We start from the raw sequence: 19,548 nt of genomic DNA, 5'->3' as shown, positions 1-19,548 counted from the left end.
GATTTACCTTCAGGTTCCACCACATTCGCTCAAGGTGGCTTCCAAGTGGAGTCAGGGTTTTCTTGCTTACAGCTTTCCTTTCTCTTCTTCAAATTTATGTCTTCTTCTAGCAGTTCTGTTTGGATTCCCTCCCTTTACACACTTCTACCCCTTTGACAAGGCTCATTTTTCAGGACAGAGGTTATATTTCTCATCAAAATGCTGGCAAAGATAAGGGCCACATAGGCCCATGGACCAGCTGATGGAAATTCATCTAAATCCCACGCTGGCGGTTCCCCACCAATAGCCAAGGCTATGCAGGCATGGCTGCGAGCCCATGATTCAGCAACTTCCACTGATTAATCAAGTCACTTCATTTTTTATGCATGCGAGTTTGCCCAAGGCAGCTGTGTTCAGTCGCTTTCTCGTCAGAACGTTAGCAGTGCTGCGGATGTCACAGGGTTTGTGATATTGATATAAATACATATAGATATGCGTAGGTTTCTGATTAGGTTGAGATTTTGAATACTCTTTAGTGGCGTTTGTTCAGTTGATAGAATCCCTTCTGCACATTTACATGCACGGTGTACCTCTGATGCTGCATTTCTTAATTACCGATACTCTTTATCTGAGCAAAACATGTAACGGGCCCCTTAGCATAAATTATACTTGTGTGTGCTGAGAGCTCTTCCCAGGTGTGAGGGGATAAACACGTTACAAAGCACACACAGCTCGGAATGAGGTTAGGGAATCTTCTCACTTCCTGAAAGATTCTGCTGCGTCCCTTAGGAGCGTCAGTGCGGAGCAGAGGGAAGCTGTGCCCTGTGTTTCCTGCATCACCTCGTGGGTTGCTGGCGATGTGGTGTAGATTTCTAGATGGTTTTGGTAGCATCGTATGCGTGTGCCTTGAGGCAGCTCTTGTACTGAGCAGCGAGGCAGGTTTTACTGGCAGCCTCGACCCACTGAAATCATCACCCTTCTTGGCTATTGAATAATGGCTCAGCTCAGTTCCATACCCCAAACTCTGCCCCTTGCCTCAGTACAGGACAGGTAGGAGCTCAGGACAAGAGATTCGATACTGTGTGGCTCTGCCAGGTGTAAAATTAAGGGCACACCTTAAATTAGTGTGTTAAAAAATGAGGAGGGAATATTGGAATTTGAACACCAGGAGTCAAAGGGATACAGCAGATATTTGTATTCGTTGGATTTTTTTTTAATGGCAGCAGCATTTGTTGATGTTTATTTTTCTTCTCCTCAGTAGAACTGTGTTTGTTAATAATTCTAATAATAAAACATCCACAACAATGGGGAGATATGCCAAATTTGCAAAAATTGTGGCTAAATTGGAGAGAGAAAAAAAAAAAAAAAAGGATTTTGATCATATTTTTTCTGCTTTGTTTTTCTTTTCTTTTCTTTTGAGCTCTCCCTACACCCCCAGCACCAGGTGCCAAATGGCAGCACCTCCACAGTGACTGCAGCCACCGGGAGTTCAAACGCACCCACTGGCTTTGCATTGTCAGCTGCAACAACTATTGCAAATGAACAGACATCACAAGGCAAACAGAAACCCAACCCTGCTAGAACCTACTCACAGATGGACAAATTTGTTATTGTTTTCATGATCTTTGGCAATGTGTTTGCAGGTTTCTACAGCCTTGTTTAAATTCAGGCAAGGACCTTTTTGCACCAACTTTGCAGGATTTCATTTGTGAGTTGTACATTTAATTCTCCACAGCAGATGGTGATGTGTGGGTGTGCTGCTGTATATTTGCAACAGATCCCGTATCCTACAAAATTAATTAAGTGTCTCATGTGCTGATTTAAAATCAGAATTGCATTGTTTGTAAAAAGCAAATTCTTGCATATCGTTTTGCTGGGACCTGTGCAACTCAAGCACAGAGTAAGGAAGAGATGGCTCAGTGCTGCTCTGTAGCACATGGCAGCACTGCTAGTCCTGCGTGCAGCCTGAGAGCTTGAGATCTCCGTATTTATGTTACTGAAATAAATGTCCTTACTTGATAGTCTTGTGGGGTCTGAAAGGGCACCGTGCTCTGTGCAGCTGCTGCTGGGAGGAATCCTTGGTGGCCCCTGGTGTGACACCGATGGCTTCTGGGGTGGAATCCTGCACCCAGCACACGGTGTGGGTTAGGTCTGAGGGACAGAGAAGGAAGCGGCCTTGTGCTGTGTGCACCTGGGAGCAGGAGCTGGGGTAAGGCAGGTGATCCCACTGCTGTGATGTACAGAGGGCACTTTGCTGGGGAGCGGCTCACGTAACAGACTTGGGATTTCGATCTTTTGCTACTTCAGTGGGAAATAATTTGTAGCCTCTTAATGTTTAAAATAATTGAAATTTAATACAAAATAGTATAAGCCCTTTAAAATGGGCTGGCTCTGTTTACAAATGTGATACAAGCTCGTAGATGGCAAAATGTCAAGCTCTGTTTGAAATGCAACTGCTTACGTGTGTGTTTGCATCCTCTTCCCAGTCATTTCTGCTGAAAGGCTATTTCAGAAAATTGCTAATATGATGATAGATGAACCTGTCTGACATCAGCTGTGGTTGGCTTAAGTTAATTGGACTTTGTGTCTGTACCTCTGGTTGCCTTCCTTCCTACAGCCCTTCCCGGCACATTTACAGGGAACAAGCTTTCTGCAATGCGGGGTTCGTGCACAGGAGCTCCTGCAGCTCGGTGACACCGCGGTGGGGTCAGTGTCTGTGTTCCCTGCACACTGTTTCAGCCACATCTGGTCACACCAGCACTCGTGATTCTCACGTGGGATCACAGCGATTGCTCAGCATCGGGCTGGGGCTGCAGGGTTTGCGCACCCTGTGAGGTGTGTGCGGGTTTTGCTTTTTGGTTCCTTCCAGCAGCTCTTGTTTTGCCCACTTCAGAACCTACTGAAGCTCGGCTGCATTGTCTCCATCACTTCTGGGTTTCAGAAGTCAGTTATTTTTAGACTAGAAATACTGGATTAGCCTGAGACGGCAAAGCTTTTGTAATGTTCTGGATCTGATCTTTCATTCCACTCCCAATGAACAATGAATTACCGCTGTGCAGTGAGCCTGGGCTTTGAGCTCCTCAGGGCAGGGAACGAACCTGCCCAGCCCTCGCTCGCTGACCCGGCTGTACCTCACCTCATCGCGGACACTGACGGGGATGTGCAAGGTGACGGCTCTGCCTGCTCCAGGTGAGGGCAAAAGGGGCCACCTCTCACCGCCACAGCTGAGCCAAGTGCTCAGTAACACCTGGATGATGCAGGGTGCATCCAGCCCACACCTAGTGCCAATAGAAGCCATTAACAGTACAGGGAACGAGTCTGCTTGCAACCAACCTGCTGCCATAGTACTGGAAGCCAGGATCCCATGGCAGACAACCAGCAGCTCAGCTCCCTCCCACCACCAGCCCCTGCCCACCCTCACCCCATTCAGCCCAAGCACAGCACTGAGGCAGCACACTCCAACCCCCCAGGTGATTTTCCATTTACGCGGCATGTTGCCTAATTGCACAGTGATTACCCTTCCATGAAAGGAATATAAAACTTGATTACTTTGAGTGAGGGTTAGGGATAAGAGCCTGTGTTTCAGTAGGAATTTCTGGATCTGCTTATGCAGGATGTATGCAGGCAAAGGCACCACCTGCACCCCCTTCTATCCAGCACACAAGTGTGCTGCTCTCCTAAAGCAGGTCAGGTCTCTACACTCCACAGCCAGAACACCAACAGAGGCTTTCTGCTTCTGTTAAACAGGCATGAGAGCCTTTGTACAGCTCATGTTTGTTAGTGCAGTATGTAACAGGGACACAGGTTCCTTACTTCAACAAGATGCTGTAGAACAGGAGCTGAGCCTAAAGCCAACTTAAGGACATTAGGCCCTTTCATACTCAACAGCAAAACCCCCAGAGCACAGACAGGCTCCTGCCTTAACCAGCCCACCCCGCACTGCCTGCTCACTGCTGGTCTGGCCACGTGAGCTACACAGCAGAAATGAGGAAAAAATAAATCAGGTGAAGGGAACAGATGGTGTGGCGTACCTGGTGGCATTCTATTACAAGCACTACTGCCTGGGCAGGTTCTGGTGTGTGCTTTCTTAAACTAAGTTCAGATAAAAAGAAGCAGAATGGTGCATGTTGAAACCCTGAAGTGTGTGTCTGCATAGATCTAGAGGTGGGTAAGATCAATGGAAGGCATGCTTCAGGGCCAAGTCTTTAAACAGAGCCATTGCTTCCTGTATTTTACACCACAGAAGGGGCAGATTGATTTAAGGATGAATAAAGCAAGCTGTAAATTTAAGAACCAACCCATGCTGGGGCCTGAAATTAATTATTATAATCAACAGGGTAACTTAATCTCACAAAAACACGAGTTTATTAATAGGTGAAGGAGCTGAAAAATTGCACAGTCCATCCAGCCCACTGATATTGTTCCTAATCTGTTACGAGATTCAATGCTGCAGTTTTACAAGGTACACGTTCTCCATTAGTGAATGTTACAGAACATAAACATGAAGTGAATATTTGCATTAATGGGATTCAAACAAGTCAACTGAAATATCAACTGTTATAACATGGTGAAAAGAATTAAATTGGGAATGTGGTCACACACCGTCGTACAGCAGGTATGTACACTGTTCCGTATCGCGTGACATTCACAGCATGGTCATCAGAAAAGTCAAACTAAATGACTTAGAAAATACTAACGCTGAAACTCTCATCACTTTTGTTTAAAGTTGATACTGACCGAGTTAATATTTTCCTTGTGTAAAAACATCGTATATGGTAGAAACCCTTCAGCATCTCCCACAATCAAATAAAGGTACTGAATCACAGTTACAATTTGGTCTTTGGTGTCAAACATCGGAAATGGCAGACTCCTTCTTGCCTTCAGAAGGAGCAAAAAAACAATTAATGAATATTCTTAGTCTGGCTCAACCAAGACATTTGTCTGTGAGGACCTCGCTTCTGAGATCCGCCTAACATCTCCCTCATTGCAGGCGTGGCTGGGATCACTACGACAATCTGAACACGGTTAAAAATGTGGAAAGTCCATAGCCATTCTACACACTTTCATTTATTGTCTGGACAATTAAAGTACAAATAATTCAAACACAACAAGGTTATGAAAAAAACATTTACAATACTTTCCCTCAGAAATGATCTAAACTAGCAAGGTTAACATGAAGTCATTCATTATAACTAAAGTATACAACTGCCTGGTCCTAAGAAAGATTTTTTTTTTAAATTATTATTATTCAGATAGTAAAACACATCGTAGAGAAAAGATTCTGACATGCCTTCCCCACTAATGCTTAGCAAATGCATCAAAACTTTCCCAGCAAACTGCGCTCATTCATAGCAGATGATGTATAAAGGTTTCCCTGAACATTGAATGAGTGTTCCTTTAAACTAAAATCTAACATTGTTAAAGTAAAAAACTGATAGAATTATGATGCAGCCTTTGCTTTAGTTATTTGTCTACTACAAAAGTTTGCCTCTTCAGTGTGAAAAAACAATACTTAGTCTACATGCAGTTAGTGGGTATAGCATGGAAAAAATGCACAAAATAAGCACAAGTTATAAATAACCATAACGTTTTATTACCATTAAGACTAAACTTGTATTGAAAAGATTTTATATAACAAGACAAGAAAAGCAATAGCAAATTTAACTATCAACTAGATTATGCATAGCGAGTAACTGTTTCTAGTACTCAGGGAAGAGCATGACCCTTTTTTGTTTTAAATATATAACCGTACAAAGCACAAACATACTAAAATGATCAGTGCACTGGACATGGGAGAGCACCCCCTCAGTCATTTTGTTCCCTTAGCTCTGTTTTCCCCAATCTGAATTACATTAAAATAAAGACCCAGTTGTTTTCTTTTCTACTGTGCAGTAAGAAAAAATATTCACAACAAACATGACAATATATCAAACAATATTTCTACACAAGTTACCTTGATACCTCTGTCACTTAAGTATCATAAGAAAACATTTTAAGACATATACAAACAAAACTAGCAAAGTGTTACAACTTATAATAAATTAACCAAAAGAAAAAATAACTTTATATATATATATATTTATATTATATATACACATACACACACAACAAAATGACACAATAATATGCTTCTTCCCATAGTTTAAGTAAACAAATAAGTAGACTAGCCAAACTAGCTATATTTGATTTTGGCCATATGCATCACATCGGCAATTAAATAAATAAGTGTTTCAAGCAACATAAACAGTGTTCCAAATGTGCCAACACAGCCCAATTATATTAGCATGGGCCATAAAGTGAATTGGAAAATTCTTAACAAATTTAAAGCAAATGTATTCTTTCTAAACACATTACATTTAACTATGATACTAAGATATGTAAATAATTTCGTAGCACCTACTGCTCAAACCAAGGAAGTTTTTGATCAAAATTAAGTTTTTTTTTCTTTTTTTTTTTCTTTTTTTTTTTTTTAAACTTTTGTTCTGCTGATATCCCATACTGATGACTTAAAGAAAAACCATCTTGCAACTCATCTCCTTGCTTTTGGGTTTTGACTGTGGGTAACTGCGTGCCTGGGAAGAACACTCTCCCGTACTGTATTTAATATTTTTATTACATGCTATGAAAAGATACGAAGATCATCTGTTTGTAGCCCATCCTTCAAAAAACAATCTACTAATCCAGTTTAAAACACACATCTTGATCTCTAAAAAGTTACCAGTGCAGTATGAACATGACAAAGTTGTCAATTTCCCCTAAATTAGCCAGTCAAAATATTTTTTTCTCAAATCCAGATTCTCTTGTAAAAATTCTTTATATTTTATAAAAATAGATTTTTCTTGAAACCCATTTTCAGCAAAGAGACCACCTCTTTGGCAACATTGTTAATGTTATTTAAATTGTTATGTCATCAGGTATCCCCCTCTACCCCCTTCCCTAACAGAAGACTGTTTAGTTCACATGATATAAAAGAAAAAAGAAAAAATAAAAAAGTTGCAAAATTATGTTCCTTTTTTTGCAATTTTTAATCATTCCTCTTTAATTTGCCTGGGGGGTTTACCAATCTGATTAGATTTCAATGCTTTCAAAAGAAGAAAAGAAACAGAAAAAAAAATCTTTTTATTTTTTCTCGCTTTTAATCCCATTCGTTTGTAAAAATTGTTTTTATTTTTGTTTTCTTTTTTTTTTTTCTTTTTTTTTTTTTCAAATGAGTGAATGGTCATCTTAAAAAGACCCACCTTCAAGGAAGGTAGTAAAACTAGCTGGCCGGGTAAAAATCCCTGCACATTGTTATCTATGTATATTATATTCAACAACGACAGCTATGAAAGAACATTCAATGCATCAAAGGTTTTTTTTTTTTTCTCTAAGCATTATAAAATCCTTTCCTGTTCCTCACAGGATATCCAATGTTTTAATACTTAGGCAACACTGGCTTATAAAGTCCATGGTTGAATATAAGCCTCAAAGAGTTTTTTTTTTGTTTTGTTTTGTTCGTATATATATTTATATATATATATTTTAGTAAGTAAGGATATGAAATTCAGGATTTGTGGGTTTTATTGGTTTTAAAGGAAACTTGCAATACTCTGTCTCCTAAACGGTATCCATTAAGGCTGGCAATCGCCATGGCAGCTTCGTCGTAGTTGGTCATGGTGACAAAGCCAAATCCCTTGCACTTGTTGGTGTTGAAATCGCGGATCACCTTGACGTTATTGACTGCTCCGAAGGGACCAAACATCTGCCACAGCACACTCTCATCTGAGTCGGGAGACAAGTTGTAGACGAAGATGCACCATCCAGTTCCAGTGTGACCAGGGATATTCATTCCGACAAGGCTCGTCATACCATCAATTGTGATCGGGGAGAACCTACCAAGTAAAAAGAGGGGTCTATTCTAAATATATCTCTTGGAACAAGCTACATGGAACCGAGACTTCAAAGTAAACAACCAAGTGTTAACTTAGGTTCTCAATCCTACCCCTGGAAAATTACCGTGTAGCAACCTGGGCCTCCTAACTCCTATGCACGCAGGAGGGACCTCTACTAGACAAAGGACTGAACCTGCACCTAAAGGATTTTCCCTTCAAGGATAAAGCTCGCTGAAACATGATAAACATCTAGAAAGAAGTGCTAAGGACAAACTACAAGTCAAACACGGCCTTCACATTCTGCTTAAAAAGGTCTCCACATGTTTGCCTCATATTTCCAACATCATGTTGTTTCAGAATGATGGAAAACTCGTGATTTACTTTTAAGAAGCTTGCTGCGCAAAAACCAGAGCTTTCTGAAGTTTAACTGACAAATTAACATGAAATGGCATTGTCAGGATTCAGCTGTACCAGTAACCTCATGTGGCTGAACGGACTAACTAGCTCTGGAAGTGGCAGGCTGTAATTCTCCCCTCACAGCCCTTTGACATAAACTGGAAAAAATAATCCAGTTAAAAAAGGCCTAAAGTCAGTCAGCCAAATATACAAAGATTTACACAGCAACCATGAAGTAGAACAGTGCATCAATGTAATTAGTGGGCATATGTCAACTAATACCTTCGAACTCTGAGACTCCATGTCTGTAGAAAGATCTTAGACTCTTCAGATAATCAATGGAAGGAGAGAGAGAAGCTCCTGGAGATCTAATACAGAACTCTTAAGCTCCCTGTTGTGTTTATCTAAACACGTGAACTAGAAAAGCTGAAGCCAGGTGGTTTGTTCATGGACAAAGAACCAGCACAGATGAGCACAGGCTGGGCAGGATCTAAGGAGGACATGTGAACAGCCTTCTGCTTGAAGCCAGACTAAGTGGAGTGACACTGAGCCCCACCCACAGAAGCTTTTGAAATCTCCAAGGGTTGCCCTTCTGCAACTGACCTCTAAGAACAGCCTGATTTCATCTTCTTTTTATTGCCCTTGTAGGTATCTAAAGACAGCAATCTGAATTCTGGGGCTGAATTCTGTATTTACCTTTCCTGAATTTCACCAGGTTCCTCCAGCTTGGCAAAGTCACCCCAACAGCAGCCAGCAGCATAAGGACCGCCCCTACTCCTGCACCACACCAGTGCCACCCAGTTACAGGGAGGTGTGCTGCAGCCTGTGACTCAGGTTATTAATGAGGATGTTAAGCAGTATCAGCCTTCAGGATCAACATAATTTTCCTTTCATCAGTTCGAAAAAAAAATATGACATGATTTCTGAAGCTACACTTTGGGATATGTTTTAAAATAACAACTGCACAGATAAAAAGTCTTACTAAAAACCCAGTTTCACACCAATTCAGTGATGAGTTTTAGTATCAGAATTGAGTAATAATTATTCCTCAGGACTTTGAGTGATGACTGAGGGAATGGAGGGGGACACTCACAGCATCACTAAGTGCTTGCTCACACTCCAAGACTTCTCCTCTTATAATTCCAATGTTTCCACACCTGTTTTGCTATCTGTGCATATTATGCAGCATATACCTCATAACTATGAAACAAACCACATCCTTGATGGCTGCTTCTTTTGACTCCTGATGGCACTTTATACATATATTTGAGGAAAGTAGATGCTCGGAATACACATTTGGAGCTGAGGGACATCACTGGGGTATTGCTACACTATAAAAGAGCAGTTTGCAAATGCTCACAAGCCTTGGATCCTCAGACATACACAGACGTTTGTAAAAACAGCTTATTAAGAATAACTGACAGTCTTCCTACTGAACTCCACTTTTGCAAGTGAACATCCTTAGTTTCTCTCCCACATACTGGATCTAGCAGCAATATCACAACAACTCGTTCAGCAAGGCTCTGCTAACTTGCTTCTGGAGCTCAGGAAATGGGGATGGCAGAACAAAGCAAGCTTACCATCACAAATACAATGTGACCTGGGAGCTGAGCTGTGAGTTACACAGGTGACCTGAAGTCACTGTCAATAAAACCTATGGTCAACCCAGCACAGCTCATCTGCTGTCTGTATTCCCCTAAATACAGGATGCAGGAGAACAAACTGAGCCCCCAAATCCAGGATGATGATGCAGTTTAGAGTCAGTTCCAGAAATCAATACAGTATTTTTCTAGTGGCCCTATACCTATAATTACAGTTTGCTAGTAAAACTTTTCAACATCTGAAGGGAGAAAAAAGCCAGTTCAGAACGCCTAAAGAACAACTATTTAAAACAAACAAGCCATTGCTATTTGAAGCGTATGCAGACGTATGACCAACAAGCAGGAAGCTCATTTTTGTTCTCTCTAAAGGTAATGTGAAATAGGAACTGTGAAGTCTCGCTAGTCAGAACCAATCACTGCAATTCTGGGCAAGTAAAAAAACCCAAAGAGAACTCCCTGAACACCACCATCTACTGAGAGTTATTCACATCTGATAGATACTCAAGGCTTCTGCAGTTTCCGGCAACTCATCAAGAGACAAAGGAGAGGGAAGGACAAGGGAGAAGCAGAGCATGGCACATTATGGTGGTCTGAGACCACCACCAAGTACACAGTAATGAAAACAACACACTGACCAACACGAGGAGCATGTAGGGAAAGCATGCAGCCTGTTTTGAGCACTGCTTCTCTTCCACAAGCAGTCTTGCAATCTCTCTGTACAGTAGAGATCTCTGGCAGCAGTCAGCAGTATGCTCCTATCCTCTGCTAGCTACAGATATACTTACCGTACCATTTATGGCATGAGCTTTGTAAAAAGAAAAGAGATCAAGCCATTCTCATGTGTGGTGAGCAGACCATTCAGAAGATTTAGTAGTATTTTCTCATCTGTGGCAATAGCTGGCTGTCTTACATCAGGAGTAAGACTACACCTTTATTTTGCCATAAAGTTTAGGAGAAACACTGACAATATGTCAACTTATTTTAGCTGTCAGACATTGAACACACTGATGAAACAGCATAAATGTTTGCACATCAGCTGGACTTTCACACACAAGAGCACATACACACAAACACATCACTACATGAAACGGAAAAGAAATCAAGCATCACTAAAATTTCAAAGCATTAAACCTGTAACAAAAGAAACACAGGGCAGATTAAGGTGCACACAGCTACAGCCTGAAGTCAGACTTGGGAAGCCTGATGTAGGACGATGAAGGTTGTAACTGAGATTTGGACCACAGCAGCCTAATTCTGTTATCAAATCAGATTATTTACAAACTCAAGCTAATAACTCTGATTCTGAACCAAGCGGACAGGACAGCTTGAGTTTTTGGGTGCTGGTAGCTGTTGCACCTGAACCATTTGAGAAGCCCGCCTGTAAATAAAAAAAAAAGGTTGAAAAACCCACAGAATTTGTGTGGCCTCGAAAAGGAACAAAACCAACTGAAGTCCAAACTTAAAAAGAATTTGACATGCTGGTGGAAGAAAAGAAGGAATTAAAAAAAAAATAAAGTTAGTGAATTAAAAAAAATAAATTGTAGCACCAATCTGTGCCAACACGGACATCTGGCAATCTGTGGAATTCTAATTACCTCTTTACGCCATAGGCCATATTAAGCAAATTGTCCAGCCTGAAAAGAGAAGGAGGGTCTTTGGGTTAATGTCTCACAGATGGCAAGATCGCTCAATGGAACTATTATTAATAGTGTTCCATTTTCAAAGAAGAAACGTTCAACAAGTTTCCCACACATCTAAAGAGCCTAACAACTCGTGGCCTGCTTTGTTAAGTTTGAGATGGTGCTTAAAATGTCCACCACTGCATCTGAAACAGTTTGAATTCACCTCCAGCCTTAACAAAATCCTTACTTCTCCTGGTTTGATTTGTTTTTAACAAGATTCACTTTTGGTTTGTCAATTTTTAAACAGTATTATGAAATCTTTGCTAATAATTCAACTGCTCACCTTCCAAGATAACTCGGAAAACATGACAGTACAAAATGAATGGAACTGAAGAAAATCTTGACTTTAGCTACTTTAACATAGTCTCTCCACAAGGATACACTTGGTAACAATTTCACACTGTGCATCAGCCTGAATGACCACCAGGTTTTGCAGAACACATACAATCGTCTGCTTTCTGTAAACCCTTTACTGATGGAACACTAAGCTGTGATTTCAAGGGACACAGCTGCATTGTAAGATATACGTTTACGTGTGCTTGCTTTTGAATTAGTCAAATTAATTTATGATCTTTGTTCACTAGCACTAGGCCACCGAAAAAACAGAATAACTTTTGAGTACTTTGGTAAAGCTACTCAGTTATGGAAACATTCCCTTTTTTTTCTCCCCCCCAAAACAGACTTCCATTTGAATGGTGAGGTGCTTGAAGGTTATTACAAGAATAACGAGCACATCACGTACTGCAAACACTAGCTTATGTATCAGATGGAATCAATATCTTCAGGTTATATTCAATAAAGGATCTCCAAAGATATCTGTAGAAACACATCAAGCACTAATACAAGGTCTCTTCACAGTGAGAGCAGATATCTTAGGCTAAATTTAATGATACTGCTGCCGACTGGAACAGACTCAGCTTTTTTCCTGCTACCAATCCATTGTCATTAACATCAAAGTCTGGGCTGCATCAAAACTGTAATAATACAGCACAAAATAAAAGCATTACCCCCAAAATTGCTAAGAACAGGGTAGTCGCTGCTCACTTGATTATCTGTGTAACTTTGTTCTGTCCTCCCTTTTTCTATGAGACTTCATGAGATCTGATAGTACAGTACTTCAGCTGTTTTAGTAAATACAACATGACTACTGCTGTCAGCAGATTTTCCTCCTCATTCTCCAGGAAAGAATATTTAATTTTACAAAGAAAATCAGGTCAGCCCACGCAACTAAAGCACATTTCTCCTGCACAGCACCTGCCCCACATCGCCGTCGCTGGTAGAACTTCAGTTCTTTTCCAGGTAATTACCTGAATCTCTGAGCCTGGTGGTGAAGCGGTCCAGGGTAGCGTCTGTTGGGAGATTGATACAGCTGTGAAAGGAGTGCCTGGCTTGTTTTCTGGCTGGGGTTATTGGCAAACTTCACAGTAATTGGTTCCGTAGCACCGCTAGGCTTCTGGCCATTTAGTCCCTTTATGGCTTCTTCCGCCTCTATTCTCTTATCAAAACGGATAAATCCCACACCTCGAGAAACCCCTGGGAAGCAGAAACATGCAAACAAATGAATATATGCAGGAACGGCCTCATCTACGCCACAATGAAACAGAATGTTCATTTTGATTTACCACACTGCGTGCAAATGAAGGTAAGTCTTACAATAAAGAAAAATAACATTCCCCAGTTGTGTTCTTTGTAACCAGACCCTACAATATCTAATATAATTATTTCAAGGAAACAACATTGTGTTTTCCAGCCCCTCATTAAAGCAAATAACCAAGTACAACACTAAGCAATAACAACTATAGAGTACTGGGTTTGTATTTTAAACCAGAAAAAAATAAATCAATCACATCTTAAACCCAACCACTATCAAGCATTTGCAATTTTGCCATCCGGAAAAACATGCACGCATCAAGGAAACTTTGTTTTTGTTTAACCTGTGACTTGATCAACCAGAATCCGTGAGGTGATGATGCGCCCATATTGTGAGAATAACTGCTCTAATTCTTTCTGAGTCATTGATTTGGGAAGTCCACTAACATACAAGTTTGCATCTCTGATTGATGCTGAACTTGGACGGGCATATGACACCTAGGGATTTAAGAGAAAGAAATACCTGTTAGTAAGCAAAGCTGCTCTTGGCAATTTAAAGAAAGATTTTCTTTTCCACAAGAATAAACTCTAAATGCAGTAGGCTGAACAGCCCCGGAGCTGAGGTGCTACCTGCCAAAAAAACCAAACCAGGAAAGGTTACGAGAACAGCAGTGGCTGGAGACTGTGACAACAACACAAGGGCTCTTTAAGCACAGGCACAAAATCGCTATTGTTCAGAGGTAGATTAATGTGTGACCTCCTACGCACTGCTCTGTAAATTTACCCCCATGAGTTGTGGGTGTAAAGGATGATGCGCTGCATCCAACGTGCAATAACCTTAGAACACGCACAGCATCCTCAAGTTGTAGGGTGCTTCTCTTCAAGTGTTTGAAACAGATCAGGTTATTGTCAGAGTGATCTTTTGTGCTCTCTGTATTCTCACCCTGTGCTGGCAAAACCTGCTCCCAATGAACAGCAAAGCACTGCTGAAATTCAACTAAATGAACATCTGCTCAGGGAACTGCACGCTGACACTCATTGTCATATCTGCAGTTTATCACAAGAAGTTCCCTAGCGTTGTGAGCCCAAACCAGACCATAAAATATTATGGCCAAATAAACAAGAAAATCAAGACGAGGCACTGCATGTATGCCATCAAAAAATTATTAAATCAAATCCTTCAACTGCTCTTCTGCCTACAGAAACACATCCAGAGCTAAAAGAAAAATCTGATCTACAAATTGTAATCAGACCTATAAACTGCAGCACGTGCATGAAAAGCTCTCTGCGCTATTAAGACATACGCATTTAGCATAACAAATTGAACAAGAACACTTCCCGGATAAGGCCTAACTGCGAGCATTCAGCACAGAGCAGGAGGAATTACTTTGCAGCACATCGGAAACAGAGTCAGATCTAAAGCTGAATATTTTGTGCTTCATCTTGATTTAAATATAAACAGATCAGTATATTCCTGTATCACATCTTAAATTGCCTTCTGGAAGAAATGAGGGGTCCTGTCACAAACGTAACACTCTCAGTGATTGTCTTTCCCTTCTTCCCCAGCCTCAGCCCCAACACAAATGATGTCAAATGGATGTCTTTGTGTGTTTTATGTGTCAAAGAGTTGTCTTTATGCGCTCCACACCTAAAAATAGATGTTGACTCAACACAGAAAATGATGTGAATGACTAATATTTGCTTCCACTATCTTCTGCACATAATAGCAGACAAACTCAAGGGCTTTCGTTTTAATATTTTTGGCAACTTCTTTATAACTCGCACATTTATACATAACCTTTTCAAACTAACATTTTGAGAGAAGGCTAAAAGGAGGAGATAGAAAAATTTTAGGAAAGAGATGGAAGAAAGGTTAAATAAAACCTTTACATTGACTGAGACAAGCTCAGGGGAAGCACAGAGGCATAACAAGCTGGAAAACACTAGACACAGTGCTTGAGATCAGTTTTGCTGTGTGGTTTGGTGGCTTCACACTCATCCCTCAGGCAAGTATTGCTGCACGGCCACAGTGTGATCTGGCATGGGCTCTGGAAGACAGGCAGGCCCAGCCTTAAAGCCTGCCACAACTGAGAGACCTGCAGCCAGGTGTGAGGGATGGGACCAGGGTCAGCATTTGAGTTTCAGAGCATGGCCACGTAGCAGGCTGGAGGACCAGCTCCACACTGGGTACAGAGCATGGGGCTGAGCCCATCTCCTGAGGGCGGACATGCTCCAGCTGCCCACAGCCAGGCCCACCCACACCACATCAGGCCAAGCAGAGCCTCTACGCACCTCACCTTAAGATCCAGACACCTACAGCTTAACCTGCTTCAAGAACAACCTAAAAAACACTTAAGAGCCTCTCTGGAGCAGGGCTGGGGACCTTTCCTATTCCTCAAAACCAAGTGCTGCAAAATTAATAAAGTCTCTAGGAAAACAGCCAGGGGTTTCCTTTGGGTTTTCTCACTCTGGCACATTCATTAACCAAATGCCACATTACAGGGAAGATGAAAAGTAGTGGGATATGCAAAAACACCACTTCCCAGAGCACCGAGTGCTTGACATTTTATATATAAATACATACACGCACCACTACGTAGGGGGAAAAAAAAAGGCTCAGCTCTTTTCTTGTGGGCTATGCAGAAATGCAGAGCTAAGACACTCAGAAATTCATCTTCTCTCAGTACATGCAAGATGCATCATCACTCAGATCTCATTTTCCCCTGCAATCAAACACTCAGGTTGCAGGGGAGCCTGGGCCAAAGAAGGAAGCTGCCTAAAGTAACTCAGCTCTCTTTAATATCAAGGAGAAAAGGTTGCAAGCTGAATGGACACAAGGCAATCGTGTCAATTATTTATCTCCTTTTGAATCTTTTTCATCTTCCCTCTCAGGTCAGCCAATGACAAATCAATTGGTTACACCACACCAACCTGCTTTCAAGTTATTGCTCACTCAGTGCTGAGGACAGGAAGTCTTCCAATGCATTAACTACCTAAGGAAGAAAACATCCATCCCATCCCTCCATCTGACCAAAAGAAATGTGTACTATGGAAGTTAAAATGGGTGCTGAAATCAGCTCTCATCACTATATAAGCATTCAGGAAGAAGGCTGCATTAATTCTTCATATTTACATCACATCGCTCACAGCAGTGTTAATGCCCCCGTAATGAAACAGCTTGTTGAAAACAGAATATGGAAATCTCAGCCACAAGAAGAAACCAGCATAAGCCAAAGTACGCCAAACTGCTGCCTGAACTGGGCATTTCTCAGCACTCAAGTGTCTGCATGTTTGTATGGACACAACGCTGCATTTCACTACGTAAGATTATCCTGTGTTCCGTTGCAATGAAGATAAAATACCATCTGATTCATTTTATGGCTTATCAACCACCAATGGTAGTTTCTAAAGTACATAGAGAGTAACTGGTGGAAAACAATATCCTAGCTAGGATCTCTCATCTGTGAGCATCAGCCTGTAAGGGCTTCTCTCCAGGATGAGCTGCCTTCAAAAAATTCTAGGCTGCACTGCTCTCTAAACACACTACTGGGGAGATACAGGGTCCAGCCCTTCATGCCTTTCACAGTAATGAGCCATTCTCTTTGCTCATGAGCAAAGAAGAATCTCCAAGTTAAAGCAATTACCTTCCCTATCAATTCCATACTATTTCCCAATGCGGACAACTTTTTGAAAGATGTCTAATCTCCAGACTTCCCAGCATGTAAATTAAGTCTGGTCTTTCATAGTCAGACAGCCCACAAAGGCACCTAGAGGCACAAACACATCCCATTTGTCTCCCAAGGCACGGCTCTGGATGTTAATAGCCACCATTTCAAGAGCAATGCTTCTAACTGCTTTGCTGTTTTTTTTTTTTCTTCAAAGACTCCTTCAGCTCCAGTGCTAACCCTGGACTTGTCAAAGTTCTCATGTAAGGAACCAGAGTGACCTCCTGGCTGCCACCTGCTACAGAGAGCACAGGGCTGTGAAGTGACACCCTGGGCAGCCTTCAGAAACTCCTGTGTAACGTCTTCAGAAGTACTAAGCTTTGCTGTGACCTTAAAGGTGTTTCTGAAAGGCTTCGTTTTGTCTGCGTGACAAGCTCTCAGATGTAGGATCACTGGTGTGGTTTTGGGGGTGAGTCACTCGGTTCTCATGCAAGGTCCAACTATGCAAAATGGGTCAAACCTGTCCTGTGTCCACTGCCTCCAAAGCAATGGTGGGCACTGGAAGCACTTGAACAGAAGCAGTCAGAGCTTCACAGGGATTTTTGGAGAATGACAGTGCACTCCACCACACAGCAGTTCAGTGGTGTTTTGCAGGGACTCTTGATTGCTGGTAAGATGCAATGGTCTACCCCAACACTTCAGGGAAAGCATCCACAAATGACAACCTACGGGCACTCCGGCTGCATCAAGAGCTGAGCTGGGAAATAATTGCTCCAGCTCCAATAGAATGAAAAAAGAGCTCACTGGCAAAACTGAAGCAGTTAAAAAAGACATTTCAATTAAAAGCAGATGCACAAAACTACAGGTAAAGACTCTCTGGTGCCTGCTGAAAGCGGCAGAGCCAAATCTGAGCCTTCCAGTTCACCCCCTGAAAGGTCCTTTGAGTCACATCATTGCTACAGGCAAAGGGATTTGTTAACCAGCACTGAGGTCCAAGTAAGAAGGCAGACAGAAACCCTTAAAGAGCAAACACCTCAAACTCCATCACAGCTTTCCAGATCTGAAAAATCCCTCCACCCAAGGCTTTTTATCTGAGCGCCACAGTTGCAGCACACACCTCTTATGAGCATTCTAATGTGCAGAAACTCAGGATAAGCCATTACCTCAATGAGCAAAGGAGGAACAGAGCAGCCATGTCCCAAACCTGCATCTGCATGTCCTGTAACTTGAATTTCCAGAGAAGGAAGGTGTGCACCACACACTGTGGCTCTGTAGAGCAGCACATACAGACCTTCACAACACACAGCCAGCCTCACCATCCCTATTGCTCAGCTCCTGACATCCCCACAGCCCCGCTCAGACCCACCACCAACAGCTGTTCCTTCCACAGAGGGGACCAGAGGCAGCTGATCCCTGGTTATCCTACAGTAACAGGATGGGCTACAGCTTGGCAGACACCACAAGAGCTGCACAGGCAGGCAGACAGCCTGAATATTGTAGAAATACTGCCTTTAGAGAAATACCAGAGCAACCAAACACCCGAGTAGTAGCGCTGTTACTTCACAGCCAGAAAATATGGGAGTATTTTCTCCCACAGACCTATTTGCTGTATTTTCAACTACCACCACCCTGTCCTCTCCACCAGAACAGACTGGAGTAAAGCAGAAGTAAACATACAAACAGAAAAATAGCAGTAGTTCCATCCCTTGTTATTTCTTAACTGGAAATTAGAATAACCTGAGATACAGAAGAAGACTCTGACCAGAGAGGAATGATGCTATTTCTTTGCTACTAAGTCCACCAAAGCTTTAAGACAGAAGGAATTCAGGGCTCACAGAGCCCAGCACCTTCTCCCTCACACAGGGTTCTTTCCACTCCAGCACTTGGCACAGCATGTTACCTGCTCCTGTGGGAGAAGAACAAAACAAACCTATTTCTCAGACAACAGAGAAAAGGAAGGAGGAAGGGGACATAAGACCAAACGTCAGGTGGTCAGCTGCTACCTTTTTATTTCAGACCCGCTTTCAGAATTCTGTTCTGCCCTTGTTCCAGCATCCCCCAACGTGAACCAGGTCACCTGAATCACCGCTAAATAGTAGAACACCTCCTTCGTGTCCATTCAGATGCTGCCCGCTTCATTTCAGGGCAATGTAGGATTTCATCCCCATGCACCACACATTGTTTTCTCATATTTGATGCAACTGAATTGCGAAGCAATCTTCAACAGCAGCAGTGACCTTTCATATGCTTTTATGGATGGGCAAATTTGATTTCTAAAAATAGATTCAATTTCTGGAATATACATTTACTTCAACACATGCTGCATCTTCCCTCATTCTAGATTATTTCATAGAACTATGCCAACCTTTAGCTATAAAAATGAAGTAAAGCCCTTTTTCCCCCCATCACAAAATGAGGGTGCTATGAAACAGCATAAATAACACATGCCCTGCGATCAGCTAAGGAGGAACATAACGTGTATAACTTATTACCACCGAACTTCCTTCAATGCTTGCTTCCCCCTAACAGATCTCTGCAAACAGTCACCTCTCGACTTTGACTTGAAAGGGCATCACTGACTTAAATAAAATGCACATCAATATTTTAGCTGCCTCAGTGAAAAGGGATTATTTATTGTAACAATGAAATAACCAAACGCGTGCCTTTCGGTTATTTCAGTCTGCACATCTGAGAGCGGGCTGTGCTGGGCTGTTCTGCTGATGCTGCTGGAAGTCAGATCCTCCGGAGCCAGCATGGCCGCTCT

The 19,548-nt window shown here is 41.9% G+C and overlaps 1 protein-coding gene across 12 annotated transcripts in view; it reads right to left on the bottom strand.

Annotated features, from left to right (window-relative positions):
* Positions 1-4,321: 4,321 nt before the first annotated feature.
* The window catches only part of ELAVL4 (ELAV like RNA binding protein 4), a 73,078-nt gene continuing 57,851 nt past the window's right edge, over positions 4,322-19,548 (bottom strand). For 8 of the 12 annotated variants that reach the window (XM_032446208.1, XM_032446210.1, XM_032446207.1 and 5 more), the window contains exons 4-7: positions 13,464-13,617; positions 12,837-13,062; positions 11,443-11,481; positions 4,322-7,871 (exon numbers count right to left, since the gene is read on the bottom strand). In XM_032446208.1, the coding sequence (XP_032302099.1) occupies positions 7,523-7,871; positions 11,443-11,481; positions 12,837-13,062; positions 13,464-13,617 (768 nt within the window). In that variant the 3' untranslated portion in view covers positions 4,322-7,522. The remainder of the gene's footprint in view (positions 7,872-11,442; positions 11,482-12,836; positions 13,063-13,463; positions 13,618-19,548) is intronic. The other 4 variants (XM_015870531.2, XM_015870530.2, XM_015870534.2 and 1 more) reach the window with 3 other exon arrangements.

The sequence above is a fragment of the Coturnix japonica genome, chromosome 8, assembly GCF_001577835.2.
Source record: "Coturnix japonica isolate 7356 chromosome 8, Coturnix japonica 2.1, whole genome shotgun sequence".
NCBI lineage: Eukaryota > Metazoa > Chordata > Aves > Galliformes > Phasianidae > Coturnix > Coturnix japonica.
This window is presented reverse-complemented; position numbering and strand designations above follow the sequence as displayed.